This window comes from Corylus avellana, chromosome ca10, assembly GCF_901000735.1.
Source record: "Corylus avellana chromosome ca10, CavTom2PMs-1.0".
Classification (NCBI taxonomy): domain Eukaryota; kingdom Viridiplantae; phylum Streptophyta; class Magnoliopsida; order Fagales; family Betulaceae; genus Corylus; species Corylus avellana.
The window spans coordinates 2,891,240-2,910,834 of NC_081550.1; the positions used below are offsets into that span (position 1 = coordinate 2,891,240).

Genomic DNA, 19,595 nt, shown 5'->3' on the forward strand with positions numbered 1-19,595 from the left:
TTTGATTGCTACCACTACACTAATTGCACAATCGTGCAATCGACGGGTACGTGGGGCTTTAGCGTACCAACAATTTCCTTGACTTTAGATTGCTGCAAATAACATAATCATATCATAAGTACAAGTCCATAAGAAAGTAAAATAAAAGTTCAGAATACTCTCAACTCATAATATATTCAAGTTTCCTCTTCAAATTTACATAGGCGTTCGGTTGCATTTCAGAGTACCTTATAGTACCTTATATTCAATGTAAACAACTCGAGACATAACTTCATTCTCTAAAGATTATAAATTAGTATCCAAATTACATCATTATTATAGCCTTCCAATTTCACAAACATATACAATATCACAATCTTATTAACCAGTTGGAAGGATGAAGAAAAAGCATGTGAGAAGATTGGTAGAAGACTTGTAGCTTGCAACAATAGTTGAGACTTTAATTTAGTCATAAGTAAAATAACCATTTACCTTGTACAACTGAGTTACTTTTACAGAAAGTAAATTACTCTTTGATTGGCCATCTGCTCAAATAAAATTTAAACTGGTCGGCTACTCGGCCATCTATGGTAGGTCCTACATAGAACCTCTTAGGGTAGCTGTCTAATAATTTGAGTATTTAATTGTTGTGGATCTTTATCCTTCTGTAAAAGTCTTATCTTTTTAAATAAAAACATTTGAGACTTTTTTCATGTAAAAAAAAATAATTTAATCATTTCACATAAGAATTTAAATAGTAATTAATGAAAGAAAAATATAATTTACCCCCCCCAAAAAAAAAAAAAAAAGAGTGAACTTTGAGTTATTTGGGTTATTCCTATTTGTTGAGGGTGATTTCGAATTTTGAAACCCAAGGCGCTCTCTCTCTCCCTCTGCCACTCGATTTGGAGCTCGCTCACTCTCTCTGTTTTTCAAATTCCTTCGTCGCGCGTTTTCTCGCCTCACAATCAGACTCACACCCAGAGGTAATTCGCGTTGGCTTTAATGTTTCAACACTTCTAGGGTTTCTTTACCTTTTCTCTCATCCCATTACCTTCCGTTTGGCTGCCCAGAAATCTTCTCATTTTCCGTCATTTGCTTTATAAACCGAAGTAACCGAGACCAAATAGGGCTTACGGTTCCTGATGTATGCGAGACTCGGGGGCTCTGAGAATTTGTTTGTTGCTACGAATTCAGAAATTATTATTATTTTTAAACGAAATCCAGTGATTGTTATCTTCCTTTATAAATTGAAGTATGTTTTTTTTTCTTTTCTTGGCAGATGGAAGCTCTATATTCGAAGCTCTACGATAAGTACACTAAACTCAAGGTGTCTCACAGCTCTTCACTTTTCTTTCTATTCCTTTTGTACTGTAGAAATTAACTAATGTGATACTGTTTATATGCTTAGTATCCATTTATATTATAATGCTATGTTTGGTCACTGAGAATTTTGTGAGGTTAGATTGTTTCAAGTCTTTTAAGATTATTTATTTTGGTTCTTAAGAATATGGGAAACCAATTTAGTTGGCAATTGATTTTTTTACCATATTTAAGAACCACACAGTATAAAATATACAGTTCTTTTTTTCTTTTCTTTTTTCTCCCCTTACACATGCTTTTTCTTTTTTCCTTTTTTTGCAGACAGAGAAATGGTCTCAATTGGATAAGCTAAGTAAAGATCAAGAAATAAAATTTGTGAATTGTGTGAATGGTATGTATTTTCCCGTTTATACTCTCCGTGCATTGGCCCCTTTTTTTATGGTTTCTTTTGTGACCATCTCAAGTCTACCGTCACGATTCTGCTGCAATATTTAAAAGCTGGGTGTTATGATTTTTTTTTTTTTTTTTTTTTTTTCTGGGTATACCAATTGAACATCAGGATGGTTATACTTCTTGTAACGAAATTTGTCATACATTCTGAACTTGGATCCCATACTTATGCTTGAAAACATCCACTTGTAGAAGGTTTTTCTGGAACATTTGCATGTGGTCTCTTGGTTGTTCAGGCCTGATTGCTTTGTGAAACTGTAAAATAAAATATCTGAATAGTAAAAATTGTGTGAGTTTTTTTAGATCGCAATTACTTGGGATAGGCATACAAACCTTTGCCGCTCTATTTGTATCTTGGTTCAAATTCTAGCTCACTAGCAAATGTCCTCCATAACCGACATGGATTTTTGGAACTGTCTCTGGTATTGTTGTTCTTCTGTTCCTCAATCAGTTTGATGAGTCGTTGGTCAAAACTATGGGTTCCTTCTCAGTTTTCTATTCACTTAGTGATTTTGATCAAGCAGGGTACCTTGCTATCGGCTTGGGCATAAACAACCCTATAAAGTATGGTTTTTCTTTTTCACTTAAACTTAGAGAACCCTGTTAAGCTGATTGAAGCTAATAACAGTCGTCATCAATTGTACTCTACTGCACTGCTATTACAGTCACAAAAGTTAAAGCTCAAGCTTTAAGCTTCTAATGAAGTAAACTGTTTCATCACAATTTCCTCGCTTGTTGCAGCTGCAGAGGAGCTGATACAACACTTAAGAAATGAAAATGACCAATTGCATGCTCAGATTGATGACTTGAGAAATGAAGTGGCTTCAATCAGGCATGCATTCCTACTTCATGTTAAATTTTTGCTTTGCTTAGTATTGTTGTTTGCCCCCTCTTTTTAAGTACCACTTATTGAACTTTTGGTGGAGCCCAAATGTTGTGTAAAGTTGAAGAAACCTTGATATTTCTTTCATTGACATGTGGTGAATATATACGCACACACACAAGCTGTACATGGCCCCAGCCCCTTGGTTGTTGGGTTGCTGTCAGAAAAAATATTACAGCAACTAAATTATTATACAAATTAGATCCAGATTCGAGACATAATACATACATTTGAATTTAAATTCTCAATTATAGTTTTCCCTTCTCCAATTTCAGGTACGTTTAGTATGTCTAATGATAACAGAATCTAAAATATATGTTACTTTCATTTTCAGGTCCACCAATGATGAACAATTTGCTGACTACCAAAAAAATTTAATGGAAGAGAGCCAGAAGAGTAAGACATCTGGATTAGTTAATTGGTGCTGCTTGTAACTCTTATACTGGCTTACTAGTTTGGTGTGTTAGCATTTGCATCATGGCGTTTCTTAATGTTGTTTCAGCATAGACAACGTTAATGAATACTTGTTTACCGGAATAAAGAAAAAAATACTGCTTTTGTATTGTTATTTGTTTAATGAATACTTCCTTACCGGGAAAAAAGAAAAAAGTACTGCTTTGATGTGACTACATCTAAAGGGGGCTTTTTTTTCTTCTTTAAAAAGAAACTAGTAAATTTCAGCCCATATGAATCTTCAATTGACTTTTGTAAATAAACAAAAGTTTGTTGTAAACCTTAATTGTTAGTAATTATGGTAATATGTCTGTCATATGATTAATCAATTCATCTTTATTCTGACTGTCGATCAATTCCCTTTCATCATTAAGAGGATAAATTTATGTCAGATAAAGCTCTTGCTGAAGAATTAGAAAAGCTCCAAAAGCTACGGCAGGAGGGAATTTTGGGTAGTATAAAGGATGGTGCAAACGTTAATGCACAAGTTATATCGGAAGTGTCCAATAGCTCATCCAGAATAATGACAAGAAAACGTAGCAGGCTTTCTGGCTCTGTGAGTCAAGATGATGCCATGCAAAGAGAAGCGGCAAAAAACTCGTCCAAGGAAACTGTGTACAGTAATGCTGTTGTAAATGTTCAGCAGGTATATCAGTTAATCCTGCATACTTTGAGCGGAAATTGTTGATTTATCTTTTTCTTTCTGACCACTTTTGTGTAACCATCCAGCCGGAATGCTGTAGAAGAACTATTGACGCATCAGGTTGGTGTTGGAAATGAATTCTCTGATATTTTACATGGCATTATGTTTTTGGTTTACCTTATGAATTGATAGTATTTTTTAGGCGGTGCCCTGAAAGAAAGCGGCTCTGCTAACTGCTTCTTTCAAGCTTTTGTTGAGTACTTGGTGGGCATGAAACTATCAGCGGTTACTCAAACTGAAGGCATGTGTATCTCAGCCCTGCATCAATCAAGTGGTAATTCATCAATCTGGAATTATTATTTTAATTCCTTGACTTTGGTGTACCAATATTTCTTTGGCTAAACTACAAACTGGTCCTGCAAGTTTGGTTTTGTAGCCAATTTGGTCTCTCAAGTTTTGATTTGGTCAATTTACTTCATACTTGTAGATCACAATCAATGTAATCCTTCTGTCCACATCCGTTAACTAGACATACGCTAAGTCTTTAAAATGGCTCAATACCACAAGTGTTTCAAAAAATTTAAAAGTTTTCCCCAATTTCACTTAACTCACCAAAAAAAGAGACCTAAAAAACTACAAATTTCTTTAGAACGACTATGCAAGCGAGTTACTGGTCATATACGGTGTTGCATTTCACCTCCCCAGCCATGATATCACGTGCACTGCCATCCTCTCTTTAGTGGCTGTCTTCCCTTCAAATATCGCCACCACTCCCCCCTCATTCAAAATCACCTCTGCCACCAATTTAGGCCTCGCTTTACATTTAGACTACCACTATACCCATCCCTAACCACCCTGTGGGCCATCCTAACTGCTGGGCTGGGGGATGACGACTGGTCTACCCAAAGGTACAACAGTAGTGCAGACAAAAGCACACGTATCCTCTAAAACACTGCCAACATAAGCATGAACTCCAATCTCTCCATGTTACCTGAAATGATTCTCATCAACAGCCAACGTGCATGCTTGCACTTCCACAGCCTAATTGCAATGAAGACAGAAATTTCATATTTACTGTAGAAATGGGTGAATGTGTTGATAGTTTTATATTTCCTTCCACCTATTTTGATACATAAAAGATAAACAGTTATGTTAGGTACTGGATTAGTACTTTAAATCTACTTAGCAAAAGAGTTTGTTTATGGGTTGCTAGAACATGTCATGCATTATGATGTGTATTTACCATGGTGATTGAGGTCTTATTTGGAGATAAACATTTTCCTCCTTCATTTTGGTGTCATCCCTTAGCACTTCAACACATCTGATCCTTTTTTTGGCATATGCTCCAGTCTTTTCAAGCAGATTTTTCCTCTTCTGGATTTGCATCCATCTGCTTCTTTGACTTTGCAGGGGCTTAATCAATTGTTGAATGCTTCTAAAGACGTAATCTGATGAAACTTATGTCCTTATCCCTTGAAACTTGTCAGATACATCATAAACACATCATTATTAGGAAAAAAATGTTGTAAAGTATATACTTTTGCCATTGATCTTTGGATTGAATGGCTCTCCTTCCCCATACACAAGGGAAGGAAGATGGGGTCCAGGTTCGACCCTATAAAGTACGTGAGTTGTGTTTTCCCAAAGCAAAAAGAAAAAAAAGAAAAAAAGAAAAAAGAAAGAACATATCCAATACTGCTTGGGCTCTCCTACACGCATATTAGCCATACCTCAAGCATTACGATGCAACCTTTTTTCTTATGGAAAAAGAATATTATCTTTAGAAAACACCAAAGAAGTGTCTATGACATAATTTTGACTAATGTTCAAATCAAGGATGTCTGCATGATAAAAATTAAAATAAAAAACTATGGTTCAAATAAGAATGGTCATATTGGTATCATACACATACCCAATATAGAGCTAAAAAAAGCTTGTTTATTTGTGTCTACTCGAGCCTCTAAGACCTCCCACAATTTAACTTTCTGCACACGTTGGCATGTTGCTTTCTAGGCAGAGTTTTTCAGTCAGTATTTCTTGGGCAATATCGGCTTAATTGGAATTCTTAGTAGAACTCAGTTTTGGCTTCAAGCATATCATGGATTGGTTACTACATATTGAACAGTACTTTCTGATCATTGTCATATCAGGGTACTCATTCAGTCTAACATGGGTAAATAAAGCAGCTGGAGAGGAAGCACAACTGCTGTACCGTGTCTTATCATTGGGGACATTTGAGAGAGTAGCACCAGAATGGATGAGGGAAGTCATTATTTTCAGCACAAGCATGTGCCCAGTCTTCTTTGAAAGGGTTTCCCGTGTTATCAAACTGCACCACTAGTGGCCCTCTTCCCAATCTCAGTCTAGATTGATGTTTCTGACAAATCTGAAATCCTGCAAGCCCTTGTAAATCAGCGGCTGCGGCAATGGACTTAATAGGCTGATCTAACCATCTTTCTGCATTAGACCAGGGAAGTAAGCACTTTGTTATAAACTGAAAGATCTTATATGTAAAAATCCTATGATTCATGGGTATTATTGGTTAGACGTATGATTTTCTCAACAAAAAAAAAAATCTCAGAATGTATTCAATGTACAACTTGCTCATACAAGGATTGGGTTTTCTTTATAATTTAAAGGTAGTGAATGATATGCGAATGAGAATTTGTGTTGAAATTGAAATATTAGGGTTTCATGCAAGTCCTTTTCTTTGTTGGTTAGGAACCATCATAACATAACAGCTGCTCATTATATTGTGGCAAGTGGATTCAGTTGTATGCTCTGAAAACTGTAACAAAAAGCCTTAACTCACCTCTTGCAGTAAATTCAAGATAATAATCTTTCAAGCCGAAGTTGCCCCTTCTTTTCTCTGATGCAGCTGAGAAATTCTACAGAGGCATTTTTAATTAATTCATCCATCTAATTAAGAGAAAATATGCTTCTTCTTTTTTTCTTTTGAATTTACTCTTTACATTCCCATGTTATCTCCAAACAAGCTAATGCAATAATAATTATAACAATAATAATAATCTCAAAAATCAGCTGCAGGCATATCATGCTTTTGGTTTGACAAAAATTAATGGCCAAAGAAATGAAATGTTGATGATATCTGCTTGTTTGTGCATGATATCATCAACATTTCAGCGCTATGGAGAAAAGGAAAATATATATATATATATATATATATATATATATATATCCCGGGATAAATCTATTATAAAATTCAGTTGAAAATAATCGTGAAATTCACAATAATAAGCTAACATGGTGTCTTTGGCAAAAATAAAGCAATAATATAATACAAATTTTTGCAAGAAAATTGTTCGAGGTATTACAGCTTTTATTATAATTTTTTTACAAATTCATACGGCAGTTCATATGAGTGCCACATAGGTGAAAAAATTAAACAACAAATTTTGAGAGATAAATTTAATTATTTAATAACTCGTATGATAATTATGAGTGGATTATCATTTAATTTATAAGGGATTAGAATAAAGACTGTAGTAACTTTTAGCATCACTCTTTTAGGTAAAACAGGAGCTGGTATAGGTTACTCATTGTGCGCATGTTAGCAAAGCCCAGAGACAGCATCTAGTTCAAACTAAGAAAACTAGCCGTTGTAGACGAAAAAATGCAATGCCGAATCTACCCCCGTCTCGCAACGTTCGGAAAAAAATTTGAACCCCCACCAAACCTCTTAATCACGTCGTCTCGCCTCACCCACACACCTTTTTAAGCCTTAAAATCTTCAAGCCCCCACACTCCAATACAACCAACTTTTCCTGCTCTCTCTCTCTTTAATCATATTTCTTTGATTTGATTAAAGAAAGAGAGAAACATTCATATTTCCTTTGTTCTCAATCAATCTCCTCTGTTGTTGCGTTTCTTGAATCTCTGTGTGTGTTGGAACCCAGAAAAGGATCTATGGCGACCATTAATGGGTACACTGAGACTGCTCAAAGCTACCAAGCCAATGGCAATAATACTCGGGTGAATGCTGCGGCGTCTCCGCCGAAACAGCCTCACCCTCCGGAAAAGAGCGTTAATTCTCAGTCTGTTCTTAAAAGGTTGATATGGTTTTTTTAAAGATTTGGATTTTTTTTTTTTTTTATTAGCCATGGTTGAAGATTTCTATGATAAGGTAGATGCGTTTTTTTTTCCTTAACTTGGGATTTTTTTTCTTAAATTGTGTTCATCTGCACAATCTGTTTTATTGAAGGTGAAAGCTAGATAGATGGGTTTTTCAGGGTTTGGGTTTTATTATTTTTATCATTTCGTTATGGATCTTCAAGTTCTTGAGTTGGGGTTGCTGTGTTTACACCGATAATTGGGTATCTACACAATCTGTTTGTAAAAAGGCGTCCTAGAAAGCTAGATGGGTTTATTAAATAGTATTGGGCTTTTGTTTCTTTATTGTCTCTCTGTGAATATTGCTTTTCAATATTTAAATTGGTTCTTTTAGGGTTTGTAAGGTTTCTAATCCTGTTTCCTGTATTATTGCTTTTGTGAAACAGGTTGCAGTCTGAGTTGATGGCCTTAATGGTAAGAACCATGTGACACATTTTTTCTTCAAGTCGTGGGATTTTCTGTTTGGATGCTGAGAAAATTTAGTGGGAACGAGAACATAAACCTTTTTAAAACTTTGAAGTATTTGATTTCCTTCTTTTCTAAGTAGCCAAACCACAAACTAGTCCGGAGATCTATGGTTCTTTTGTTAAATTTTCTTGTTTTGAATTATAGATGAGTGGGGAATCTGGGATATCTGCCTTCCCTGAGGAAGACAATATATTCTGCTGGAGAGGGACAATTAATGGAAGCAAAGATACAGTGTTTGAAGGAACAGAATACAAGCTGTCCTTCTCGTTTCCAAATGACTACCCATTTAAGCCCCCAAAGGTCAAGTTCGAGACATTCTGCTTCCATCCCAATGTGGACAACCATGGAAATATTTGCTTGGACATTCTTCAGGTACTTTTCTCTTTTCTGTGCTTCTTCAGTCTTTTTAGCTCTACAATAGTTTGCAGATGTTCGATGTCTCAAGCAAATATTTAGACTTGTCATATAATCTGAACATATGAGAAATCTATATCTGTAGGATAAATGGTCATCTGCTTATGATGTGAGAACCATCTTGTTATCAATCCAAAGTCTGCTTGGTGGTAATTCTTTCTTCTTCTTCGTTTCTTTCAATGCGTTTAATGTAAAAACCAGTTTTGATTTTTCGACTAATCTGGCAAATCGTTCTTTTTTTTCCTTTGTGAAATTCAGAACCAAACGTTAGCTCACCTCTAAACTCCCAAGCAGCCCAGCTCTGGAGCAATCAAGAAGGTGATTACATTATTCATTTCCCCTGCATGACTGGAATCCTTCTTTTCCTTCTTCCTTTTCACTTGTCTGAAAAGTGCTTCCTCTGTCTCTTGCAGATTATAGGAAGATGGTGGTGAAGTTGTACAAGCCTCCAACTGTTTAGTTTCATGTGTTAGGAGTTTCTCAGTTGAAGTTATAGAAGCCTCTCTTTCTCCTTTGGTCTTTCTTTTTGGAGAAGAGAGACTGAATTTCTTCTTCTTTTTTTCATTTACTGTGGGTTACATTTTTTTCTTCTTTGATCTTGTTGGAAACTCATGGTCCTTGCTGATGAATGAATGTTACAATTGTTGTTTACAGTCCTCTCTCTCTCTCTCTCTCCCTTGTGTTGTCTCTCCATTGCAACTATTTGAAATTTTTTGACAAACTCCGATAAATCTGTTTTCCATCTAAAAAGTTGTGTATTCTTTCTAGGAAATGGTCATCTTAAAAGAAACACAGCGCCATGGATTACCCAACAGATTAATAATGGGGATTTTTTTAAGGTTATGGCTCATTCGGCTGTTTATGATCATTAACCTGTAGACTTGATCTAGATGTACCATTAACCTGTAGACTTGATCTTTTGGTCATAACCGGACAGCTGGTTGTCTTTCATGGAGTATGGAAGTTTAAATAAAGACCAAACTTAATTTGAATAGGGTTAAATCCTAATTTTTAGGCATATATATTTTATTAACAAAAAATCTGGCCAACTTCATCGATTTTTGGACAAAGCAGAGATTGATCAGAGTATACACTTATTCTAATTTGAATATACACAGCATGAAAATTTTCTGAAAGAGTTCAAAAGGGTCTTTTCTGTACACCAAGATGTTGCATATTTTTTTATTACCCAAAAAAAAAAAGAACAAATATTCTCTTATGAGTGTAAACTAACACACATGAAGCAAAATTTCAGCCTCAGTAATGGGCAGTAATCAAATCCATGTTCACGAGCAGAAGCAGTTGGGATACAAAACTCTTTCAGAAAATTCCATGTTCACGAGCTGAATACTCATCAATTGAATTGGAAGATTGCCAACACTTTGAATAGTAACAATAACCAAAATTTATTTTCTCAATCTTAAATTACATTATTAGCATTGTCATCCTACATTCCGCATTGGCATAATTCAATGACCTGCAGCCTGCAGGCGAGGGCAATTACAGCTCAAGCAATGGCCATCTGCTTTGCTGTGTTTTCTTCCCAGTTAATTTCCTAAGCATCACAGCATCGCACTCGAGCTCAAAATTGGAAGCAAGTCTTTCCGTTGATATTCTGCAAACTGTAGGAGGCTGTGGAAGTAGGAAGTCATCTTGACCGAAATTATGACTGCAAAGACCAAGGGGTCCTCTATGTGGGCATTAGACCAACCAATTAAAGCAATATAAAGTAAATCTTAAGAAGTTTGATGTAACTAATACCCAAACTTTCTCCAAAAGGGTCAGTTACTCTATTCCTAATAACAACTCAAAAGTAATTTGATGAAAAAACATGAAATTTTTCGAGAGGAATTACAATCCTGGAATTCAAAACAAAGAGACTTAACAGATTCATTTCAATTTTAACAAATTATTCCAATCACGATAAAACATGTCCTGTCATTCTGAAAGTAAAGTTCAAGCTTGAATTCTCACCTCAAAACGACACAAGGAAAATGGAGAGACGGCAAATCAGACAGCAACATTAGCATTTTGTTTCCATTTATTGCTCACGCGGGATTTCTCCCCACCTTTCATCATTCTAGAGAGGATATCTGCTTGCTTTGTGTTGCCCTCCTGATTAAGACTCCTGATGAGGTCCTCACAACTACTCCAATTGTTAACGCCTCCTTTCTCCATTACTTTACACAATATTGAATATGCATTGAGTGTCTTCCCTGCTCCCAAGAGAGCGTCCAACACCTTATCATAGCTTGAAAAGTCTATGGTAAAGTCTCTCTCCAATGCAAAATCCAATAACTTAAGAGCAGCAATTGTCTTCCCCTTCTCACAAAGAACAGATAAAAGACTATCAAAATCAGGTGAGCACCCACTATGCATAAGTAGTTCAATGCGTCCGAGGGCTTCCTCAACATGACCTCTCATGAGGAGGGCTTCCAAGATCTTAGCAACCAAGTCCATATTCTCCTTCACCCCCTTCTCCACCATACTCTTCATCACACGGCTTGCCGTTTGAACCCTCCCATCTTCAAATAAGGGCTCAATCACTGACCTGAATAGGGATGAATCCGGAAGATGCCCAGCTTCAATCATACTATCCAAAGCTGTTTTAGCATCAGCTGGTTCGCCTTTGTTCAAGTAGCTCTTGATAAGCAATTTGAACGAATCTGCATCTCTAGAAACCCCTCTTCTACCCATGATCTTTAGAATTTCAAAAGCAGAATCAGGATTCCCTTCTTTGGAATGCCCACATATCAAATTATTAAAGGCAACCGAGTCCAGAACACCCTTTTTCATCAACTGCCGGAACAAGGTTTCTGCTTTACCCGTCTGCCCATGGTTGCACAGATACTGAATCATTGGGTTATAAGCACTAGGCTCCATCTCCAAAGAATTCTGTGGCCTCAAGATGATTTCCTTCTCAATAAGCTTATCCAACAACTTAACTGCCCGATCATACACCTCAGACTTGCAAAAGTTTTCGATTAAGACACCATAATGACCCGCCTCAGTGGGTATGCTCAACCGAATCATCGCCTTAAGCACGTCTGCTGCAGCATCCAAGTCACCAGACTTGCACTGACATGTTAACAGTTTCATAAAGATGGAATTATCCTTAGGAGCAAAATGCCTCTCAACCATCTCTTTCAACATCATTTGAGCTTCAGACATCTTCTCCCCATCACAAAGCCCAGGCAACAAGGTTGAGTACGTGACAGCATTAGGCTTAATACCAAAAGACTTCATCTCATCCAACATTCTCAACCCATCATCAACTCGCCCAACCGAAACATACCCTTTTATCATGGTAGTATAACTTATAACTGTTGGAGCTATGTTCCTCCCCTTCAGCTCCGTAAACAACTTCTCTGCCTCATCCATCATCTTAAACCGATAATAGCCATTAATCATAGTATTATACGTGACCACATCCGGAATAATCCCTCTACTCTTCATATCCTCATAAAACCTTTTCGCAGTCTCCAGCCTTAAGGACAAAAAGAATCCCCAAATCATAATATTGAAGGTATGACGAGTAGGCTCAATCCCTTCATTCAACATCGCATTGAAATACCTCTTCGCCATCATATACCGCCCCCGCCTCAAAATCACCTTAAACAAAGCATCATAGGACTTGATACTCCTCTCCACACCCAACTCCTTCATTTTCTGAAAAATCTTAACAGCCTCCTGAACAATCCCACCTTTACCATAGCTCTCAATCAGCACAACAAACAAGTCCTCGTCCCACTCCACACCCTTCTTCGGCATATCCAATAGTATGCACCTAGCGTGGTTGAGCTTCGAAGCTCGGCCCAAAATCTCAATCATTTTCAAATGGGTAGCACGGTCGTGGTGGACCAGGCCCGCCCGCTCGACCCATCGGAAGAACTGGAGCGCGTGCTCCAAGTTCTTGGCAGCGTGCAACACATTCCAAACAAGTGTGTTATCGAATTCGGGCACCAAAGCCCGGATTGAGTTCTGTAACCGGGTCGTCCAAGCCCGGCTTGCCATCATTCTACATATAACATCCTCAATCTTTTCTGGGTTCGGACGCTTACCTCGTGGGGTTCTCTGGTAGACCTTCGGCTCCCCATTTTCCGGATTTGGGTTATCGGGTTCGGGTTGCGAGTCGAAAGCCGTGACCGGATCGGGAACTGGGTTTGGATTCTGATCGACGGCGGAGATTGAGTCGTCGGTGGAGGTGAAGAAGCGGAGGAGATTGAGGGTGGAAGGGTTTGAGGTTCTGGGAATGTCGGGAAAAACCCTAGTGGTCCATTGATAGGGTTTAGACGCAGAAATGTAAGCCATTAGATGCAGAAATGGTCCGTTGATTACTCGCAGAAAACAATAGAGTGAGGCTCTACAATGGGAAAGAAAAAGTGGACGTTTCGGACTCCGGAGGGAGATATCTGGGCGGCTGCTCAACAGATGTGTTGAGGTCGGGCGCTAGACGGAGGAGAGAGACAAGACAGATTTAGGTTAATAGGTGTTCTTTTTTTTCTTTTTCTTTTTTTCTTTTTTTTTGACTGAACCCTCTTGAGCAATATCATTTTATGTACTCATTCATATCCGGTAAATTTTGAACTCGCACGCTTTTTTTACATGGATGGGGTAAAATTCTAATTTCGTTAGCGAACGTTAGCCTAAGAGTGCGTTTGAGATTATGATTTTATAAAAATAATTTATGTTTTTAAAAGATATCGCAAAAAGTAAAGGCATTTGGCATTATAATTTAAAAAACACTTAATTTAAAATATGAAAAAAAAAACAAAAAAATGTAATTTTTACAAGCGAGTTAAGGAGTTCTTATTTTTAAAACAAAACAAAAAACAAATTTAAACCAAAATTATGATTTCTCATAACAAATATTTAATAAAAAATTATTTTTTAACATATTTTACCAAATGCCTTTACAATTTTAGAAAGTAACAATTTTAAAAACATAATTTTAAAAAACATAACTTTTAAAATAATACAATGTTATGGGTCTTACAGCAAAATAGTGGGAAGAACTTGAAAAGGAGAGAGTGAAAAGCTTTGTGTGAATATGGAAAAGGAGCAAAAGTCGAAATGGTTAATGCATGAACATTAGGAAGAGTTTGTCCAGCTTAAATTTGGATCGTTCGCTATTTTCAATAAAAATTATTCCTTTCATTAAGAATGGAAGAAAGTAAAATAAAATAATCTTAATATTAAAGTATACATATACTCTTAACACTTGGAATTCATGACTATTCTGAAAGACTATTACATTCCACCTTCTTCTATTTTCAATAAAAATTATTCTTTTTTTTTTTCTGATAAAATAGCCATCTTGCGTACCAAACGTGACCTAAGTAAGATTTTCATTATGAAAGATCTCATTTCTCAACACAAGATCCTTTATGTTAAATATTCAATACCAAAACACTATGTTAACGCAGCATATCAAATGCCAACAACTCCCATTACAAATCAAAACTTGACATGGCTGCTAGGGCTTGGGTGATGTAAGCTGCCTCAGGTTGTACTTGGCAAATTCCTTGTACTTGTCGACCACTCCAATCAAGCACACAGTCTGACAATATGAAACCAGAAAAAATATTAGATTTATCATATTCAAAAAAAGGTTTACTTAATAACAGACATCTAGCTACAAGTTCCTTTCACAAGTTATAAACAATAGTATAATAGTTTTTTTTTTTTTTTTTTTTGATAACATAGGAGAACTTTACTCAGATTAATTGCACGTCGCAAACGCATACTGTACAACAATCCTTACCGTTAATCAAACTCCTACGGGTAACTGACCTCACCTGCCAGAACCAGTTACCAGGTAATCCAGGAGCTTTCACCCTTGACGGGCTAAGCAGTTTATCCTCATGCCCAGGAGGTACAATAGTATAATAGCTTCTACAAGCATAACTGCTGGATCATTGGAAAAATTCAGGGTGCAGGAAAAATAAATAAAAGGAAAGATAAGACAAGCTAAAAACAGGAGTATCTCAATCCCTGCATGAAGGTTGAATCTGATGCAATGCAGCAGCTATTAGCAAAAGTAAAAGAATAATTACATAAGTCAAAATTCCAAAAGTACTCTGAAACTCATGCTGCTAGGGAATTTTTTTTATTTAGCATGGAACTGGGTCAAAAAAACAAGATTCAAACTCAACCCAATAAGAGGACAAAATTTGCAAAACATGGTGTAAAAGATGAGCAACAGGGAGAAATATTCAAGTTCTTCTTTAGCAAGAAAAAAGAATATTCTTACCTTGACAACTTCAACTATAATGGTTTTATCAGGATTGTTAAGATCAACTTTATGCGGTCCAGGAACAGATTTTGCAACTGCATTTATGATCTTCATCCTGTCAATGCCACTATTTGCACGGGCTCCAAACATTACTGCAAACTGCATAGAAGATTAGAAAAGTTACACTCCATCTCCATACATACGATAGGATTTCAGCTTGTGGTGTGTCAGTGTATGCTGAAGCCAATGATTTTTCACTTGTTTTCTAGTGCTTATTTATTTGATCTGCCAATGATTTTTCAATTTTTTCCTAGTGCTTATTTATTTGATCTGACATCTGTTATTGATCTTTCTTTTTCTTTTTTTCCCATAGTTTATTCTAAGTTCAAAGTCAGACATATAAAAACCAACTTGCATCATTAATGACAAGCACTAGAAAACAAGTGAAAAATCATTGGACCTCTGAGGAGTTTATTCTAGTATTCCTGGTTGTAGAAAGATTTATCTTGGCTACATTTAGGAAGTAAAACACTGTTCATGAAAAGATATAGTTGAAAATTTTGGTTAACTCTCTTGTATATAATTCCAACAAGGTATTTTATTGGAAAATTATAACTTAGGCAGCATTAGAAACATTTAGACTCTGCTTATCAGCAAAAGTAAGATAAGGAATGGCAACATTGATTAATAGTACTACCTTTTGTGGGTTTTGAGTATCCACTGGAAAATGTTGTTCCACAAGAGGTTTGATTGCTCTTGAAATTTCCTCCTCTGAAGTATAGCATGCCACTTCAATAGGTAACATTCTTAAGATGAACCTATATTAGACAACAAACATGTTATCTTGCCAGCACCAATATGACATTTCTTCTGTCCATGTGCTTTGTATAATTCAACTGAAAAGCAATGAATGAACCTTGACATATGTTTTCTTGTTGATGCAGCAGATGTCATCATGTGCTGCACGATATTTGTGGGTCCAGGGTCTCCATCTCTCTTCCGCATTTGAATAAAGACAACACCATTACAACCCGAATCAAGCTTGAAAAAGCGCCTCTGTATAACAATAATCGTCAATGCAAGAGAAAACACAAGCCCTTTGGGTTACAACAAAATGAAGAAAACTAATATGCCACCAACAGCAAGAGCAATTGTCTTTCTAGATAGGTGTCTCTCTTGTATACTTCTTGTTTACCTAGGTTGTCCTTTTTTAACGATATTTCGATTACTTATAAAAAAAAAAAAATTGGTTGATAGTAATCTAATTACCTCAGTGACAGAATCTCATTTGGGTCCACCAAAATAGATACGAAAGACACAGAATCGATAATAATGATTTATTGCATATATCAGAAACATTGTAAGTACATGAAACTATCGAAAAAATCTTCAATTTCTCAGGACAATGTACATAAGATTCAAAATTCAGCTCATCAAAATGATCCATTTAGAAATGAGATGGAAATGTGAACCAACTCTAAAATAAACTTTTAAGAATACAATCTGGCACAAAATTGAAACTTTTAATCAAGACAGACTGGACACTACATGCAAGAGATTGAAACTGATAGTAGAATACTTTACCAAATCTGCACTCACAGAAGAAATGACAATGAATGGGCAACTGAAAATTATTAGCATAGCCTATGTACATATATTTATTACCAGTGTATAATCTTTGAATCATAAAAACCTCTAGCATGAGCCACCACAATGCAGAGCCAGAGGAGAGATAAGAGCACGTGAACAAAACTTAATAAAACAATAATCTAAAGAGCAATAATTAGAAGAAGGGCCAGGAAAATGACTAAGCAGAACAAAAATCATTCAGAAATAGAAATTGAAAAATATAAGCTAAAGAAAAATTCTAGACATATTCAGGTTTGGCCATGGAATCAGATATATTCAAAAATAAAATTAAGTCAGATCAAAATAAATCAAGTAACAAAGTTTGGCAGCTCTTGCTAACTCACCTTGCTCTTATCTCCCAATTCTTCGAGTTCAGCCTCAATTAGTTTATCAATAGACTTCTCCTCCACTTTTTCATGGATCACACATTTCAATGCTCCTGTTCCTAGACATTGTTTCTTTGCTGGTGGCTCCTCAGTTTCTCTTGGTTGATTCTCCTTTGCTGGTGGCTCCTTAGTTTCTCTTGGTTGATTCTCCTTTGCTGGTGGCTCCTCAGTTTCTCTTGGTTGATTCTCATGATTCTTACCATTCCCTTCAATATCATTAGGTTTTTCTTCTGTCAGATTTCCATGGTGCACATCATCTTTAGCATGAGGATCTGGAGCCTGATTTGTTGCGACCTTATGACTGCCAATATCATCCTGACAACTATCTGATTTATTCTTGTCCTCCTCCTCCTTCCCCTCCTCCTCCTCCTCCTCCTCTTCATCATCATCGCTACTAGAAGATTCAGAATCTGAGAACTTAATCTTCTTATTTAGAGGTTTATTTGGTAGCTCCGCAAGCTTCACATCTGAATCTTTCCCGTGGAGTAGCTCTTCATAAAACTGAGAGAAAAAACAGGAGAGTAATTTAACTCCACCTCATAGATAAGAGGAAAATAAAGGTTCTCTATATGTTTTGTCAGACTTCATAGAAGACAGAGATCATATTTACATACTTCCATGCATGCACAACAATACTACGAATTTTATAAGGATTCTATCTATGTTCTGTCAAACTTCATGCAAGACAAAAAATGAAAACCTGATAACAAAGGTTTGAAAATCAAGTGGGACTAGAAGGTATGCATAAGACACTTCTAATCACATCGACATAACCACAACAGCCATAGAAGGTGCAGAAAGCGGCAACAAATGCCCTCTATTTCCCACTGGACCGTGCATCAACATTTTGTTTGAATTGAATATGGAAGGTGTAGTTCATCAAACTGGAGAGGGAAAACAACCCAAAGAAAACATAAACAATGCTTCTTCTCTAATTTGTTGCTGAAACAAAGCAAAAATCCTTGCTGTTTTTAAAAATAGGGACAATACCATGTACTTATTAAACTCTACAGTACAACCGCCAAAATTTCCCAAATCTTCAACCTAATCAGGGAAAATTTTCCAATTTATTTTCTTTTCACTCTTATTACCAAACATCATTCTAATTCAATAACAAACTCTTCTCAATACTCAGGTGACAATAATGTAAGTTCATTAATGATACAAAAATAAAAATCGAACCCAGAAAAGAAGCATAGAGAAATAGAATTCAACAACAATAAACATACACCCACCAAACAATTAAGCGAGATAAGATCAAATAACTCATTTAAATAAACTAAAATAAAACATATCATACACAACAATAAGAAATTAAAAAATCACACACACAGAGACAGAGAGACATACAGAATCAATAACGTTAATGGCTTCACGGGATGCCTGGCTTTCCCGGCCTCCATCGCACGTGATGAAGAACCCTTGTACTCCCGGGCGTAATGGGTACGCCCCCTTCTTCTTTACTGGCTTCTGGAACACAAAGAAAAATATTGTCATCAACCCATGTTAGCATAGACTACCTACTATATAATTCATAGAGCAAGAGAAAGAGAGAGACGTTGTGGGGAAGATAGCGCTGCCTTCTCTTCTTGCTCTTGCCGGCGTTGTCGCCGCTCGATCTGTTCTCCGCACCCATGTTTCGAGACAGACACAGAGAGTAAGAGCAGCGCAGTAAAATAGCTCGAACGTGTACCGTACCGTTTGTTCAAAGCCTTTCAGTTCAAGGGTTCCATGAACGAATCCATATAGCTTTTTTTGTTGTTGTTGTTGTTTTTTTTTTTGTTTTAAGTGCTTTTTTGTAGTTTAATATGAAGCTTTATAAGTTTTTAATTTTACAATAATTAAATATGGACACAAATTTCTTCCAAACCGATACGAAAATATTCTCCAACCCATGTAAAATAGTACTAAGCGTCTTTTATTAATTTATACTAAATTTAATGTGTCTTTTAAGACCGTGATACACAGCACACGGCTTGCTGTGCACGCCTTTGCAAAAAAATTTTAAAAAAAAAATTGCACACGGCGTGCGTGGCACGCCATGTTCTCTTTTACTTCACCCGTCTTTTAAATGTTTATAGATACTTAACACTATTTTACATAAGTTAAAGGATATTTTCGCTATACCAATTTGAATGAAATTTTTGTCTATTAAATATAGGCTTATAGCTAGTTTTAAAGTTTTGGGTAACTAATAAATTTATCCGTACTCAATTTGCCGTGTAAAAAATAAAAAGTACGCGATTTTTTAGTTAAAACTTTTCCTTCTTTGGTCCTGTGATTTCATAGGTCTATCTTTTAAACAAAATCACAGAAAATATCTTATTTAACTGTACGTTTGAAAAATAAATAAATAAATAACGATTTGAAAAATCACGGTTTCACATTAGCAGGAAAGGGATGTGTTTTTAAAAACAAAAATTTTAAAAATTGCACCATTTTACAAATTTTACTAAACGCTTAAATACATCTTTAAAAAGTGCCTCTCTTTTTTAAATCGATTTTTTTTTTCAAACCACACACTTTAAAAGCACTAAATTAAACTAAGTTATAGTTTTTATTTTTTTTTAAAAAAAAAATTTAATGTCCGTACAATAGAAA

At 36.0% G+C, this 19,595-nt stretch overlaps 4 protein-coding genes across 9 annotated transcripts; 2 read left to right on the forward strand and 2 right to left on the reverse strand.

The window, feature by feature from the left end:
• The first annotated feature begins 841 nt into the window (after positions 1-841).
• On the forward strand, positions 842-6,395 carry LOC132164071 (uncharacterized). 2 transcript variants are annotated; one of them, XM_059574483.1, is made up of 9 exons: positions 842-965; positions 1,262-1,309; positions 1,624-1,693; positions 2,494-2,584; positions 2,970-3,031; positions 3,481-3,734; positions 3,818-3,851; positions 3,934-4,065; positions 5,882-6,395. In XM_059574483.1, the coding sequence occupies exons 2-9, from the start codon at positions 1,262-1,264 to the stop codon at positions 6,070-6,072; spliced, it is 882 nt and encodes a 293-aa protein (XP_059430466.1). In that variant the 5' UTR covers positions 842-965; the 3' UTR covers positions 6,073-6,395. The 2 variants fall into 2 exon arrangements, with proteins under 2 accessions (XP_059430466.1, XP_059430467.1); XM_059574484.1 differs by lacking the exon at positions 842-965 and adding an exon at positions 978-1,126.
• A 1,073-nt stretch (positions 6,396-7,468) lies between these two features.
• Positions 7,469-9,400, forward strand: LOC132164141 (ubiquitin-conjugating enzyme E2 20-like). The gene is made up of 6 exons (XM_059574573.1): positions 7,469-7,801; positions 8,249-8,276; positions 8,475-8,702; positions 8,830-8,893; positions 9,003-9,062; positions 9,158-9,400. Exons 1-6 carry the CDS (start codon positions 7,659-7,661, stop codon positions 9,202-9,204), a joined length of 570 nt encoding a protein of 189 aa, XP_059430556.1. The 5' UTR covers positions 7,469-7,658; the 3' UTR covers positions 9,205-9,400.
• Positions 9,401-10,131: 731 nt separating this feature from the next.
• LOC132163944 (large ribosomal subunit protein mL102 (rPPR5)) lies at positions 10,132-13,247 on the reverse strand. Of its 3 annotated transcripts, none has more exons than XM_059574330.1 (2): positions 10,719-13,247; positions 10,132-10,376 (listed from the first exon to the last, which is right to left on the reverse strand). In XM_059574330.1, exon 1 carries the CDS (start codon positions 13,053-13,055, stop codon positions 10,755-10,757), a length of 2,301 nt encoding a protein of 766 aa, XP_059430313.1. In that variant the 5' UTR covers positions 13,056-13,247; the 3' UTR covers positions 10,132-10,376; positions 10,719-10,754. The 3 variants fall into 3 exon arrangements, with proteins under 3 accessions (XP_059430313.1, XP_059430310.1, XP_059430312.1); XM_059574327.1 differs by having other exon boundaries at positions 10,132-10,413; XM_059574329.1 differs by having other exon boundaries at positions 10,132-10,434.
• Positions 13,248-14,075: 828 nt separating this feature from the next.
• Positions 14,076-18,746, reverse strand: LOC132163920 (uncharacterized). 3 transcript variants are annotated; one of them, XR_009438336.1, is made up of 8 exons: positions 18,553-18,746; positions 18,345-18,464; positions 16,953-17,495; positions 15,896-16,035; positions 15,677-15,797; positions 14,998-15,138; positions 14,509-14,651; positions 14,150-14,304 (listed from the first exon to the last, which is right to left on the reverse strand). XR_009438336.1 is itself a non-coding variant. In XM_059574297.1 (7 exons), exons 1-7 carry the CDS (start codon positions 18,628-18,630, stop codon positions 14,221-14,223), a joined length of 1,224 nt encoding a protein of 407 aa, XP_059430280.1. In that variant the 5' UTR covers positions 18,631-18,743; the 3' UTR covers positions 14,076-14,220. The 3 variants fall into 3 exon arrangements, 2 of the variants coding, with proteins under 2 accessions (XP_059430280.1, XP_059430279.1); XM_059574297.1 differs by lacking the exon at positions 14,509-14,651 and having other exon boundaries at positions 14,076-14,304; positions 18,345-18,461; positions 18,553-18,743; XM_059574296.1 differs by lacking the exon at positions 14,509-14,651 and having other exon boundaries at positions 14,076-14,304; positions 18,553-18,743.
• Positions 18,747-19,595: the final 849 nt, after the last annotated feature.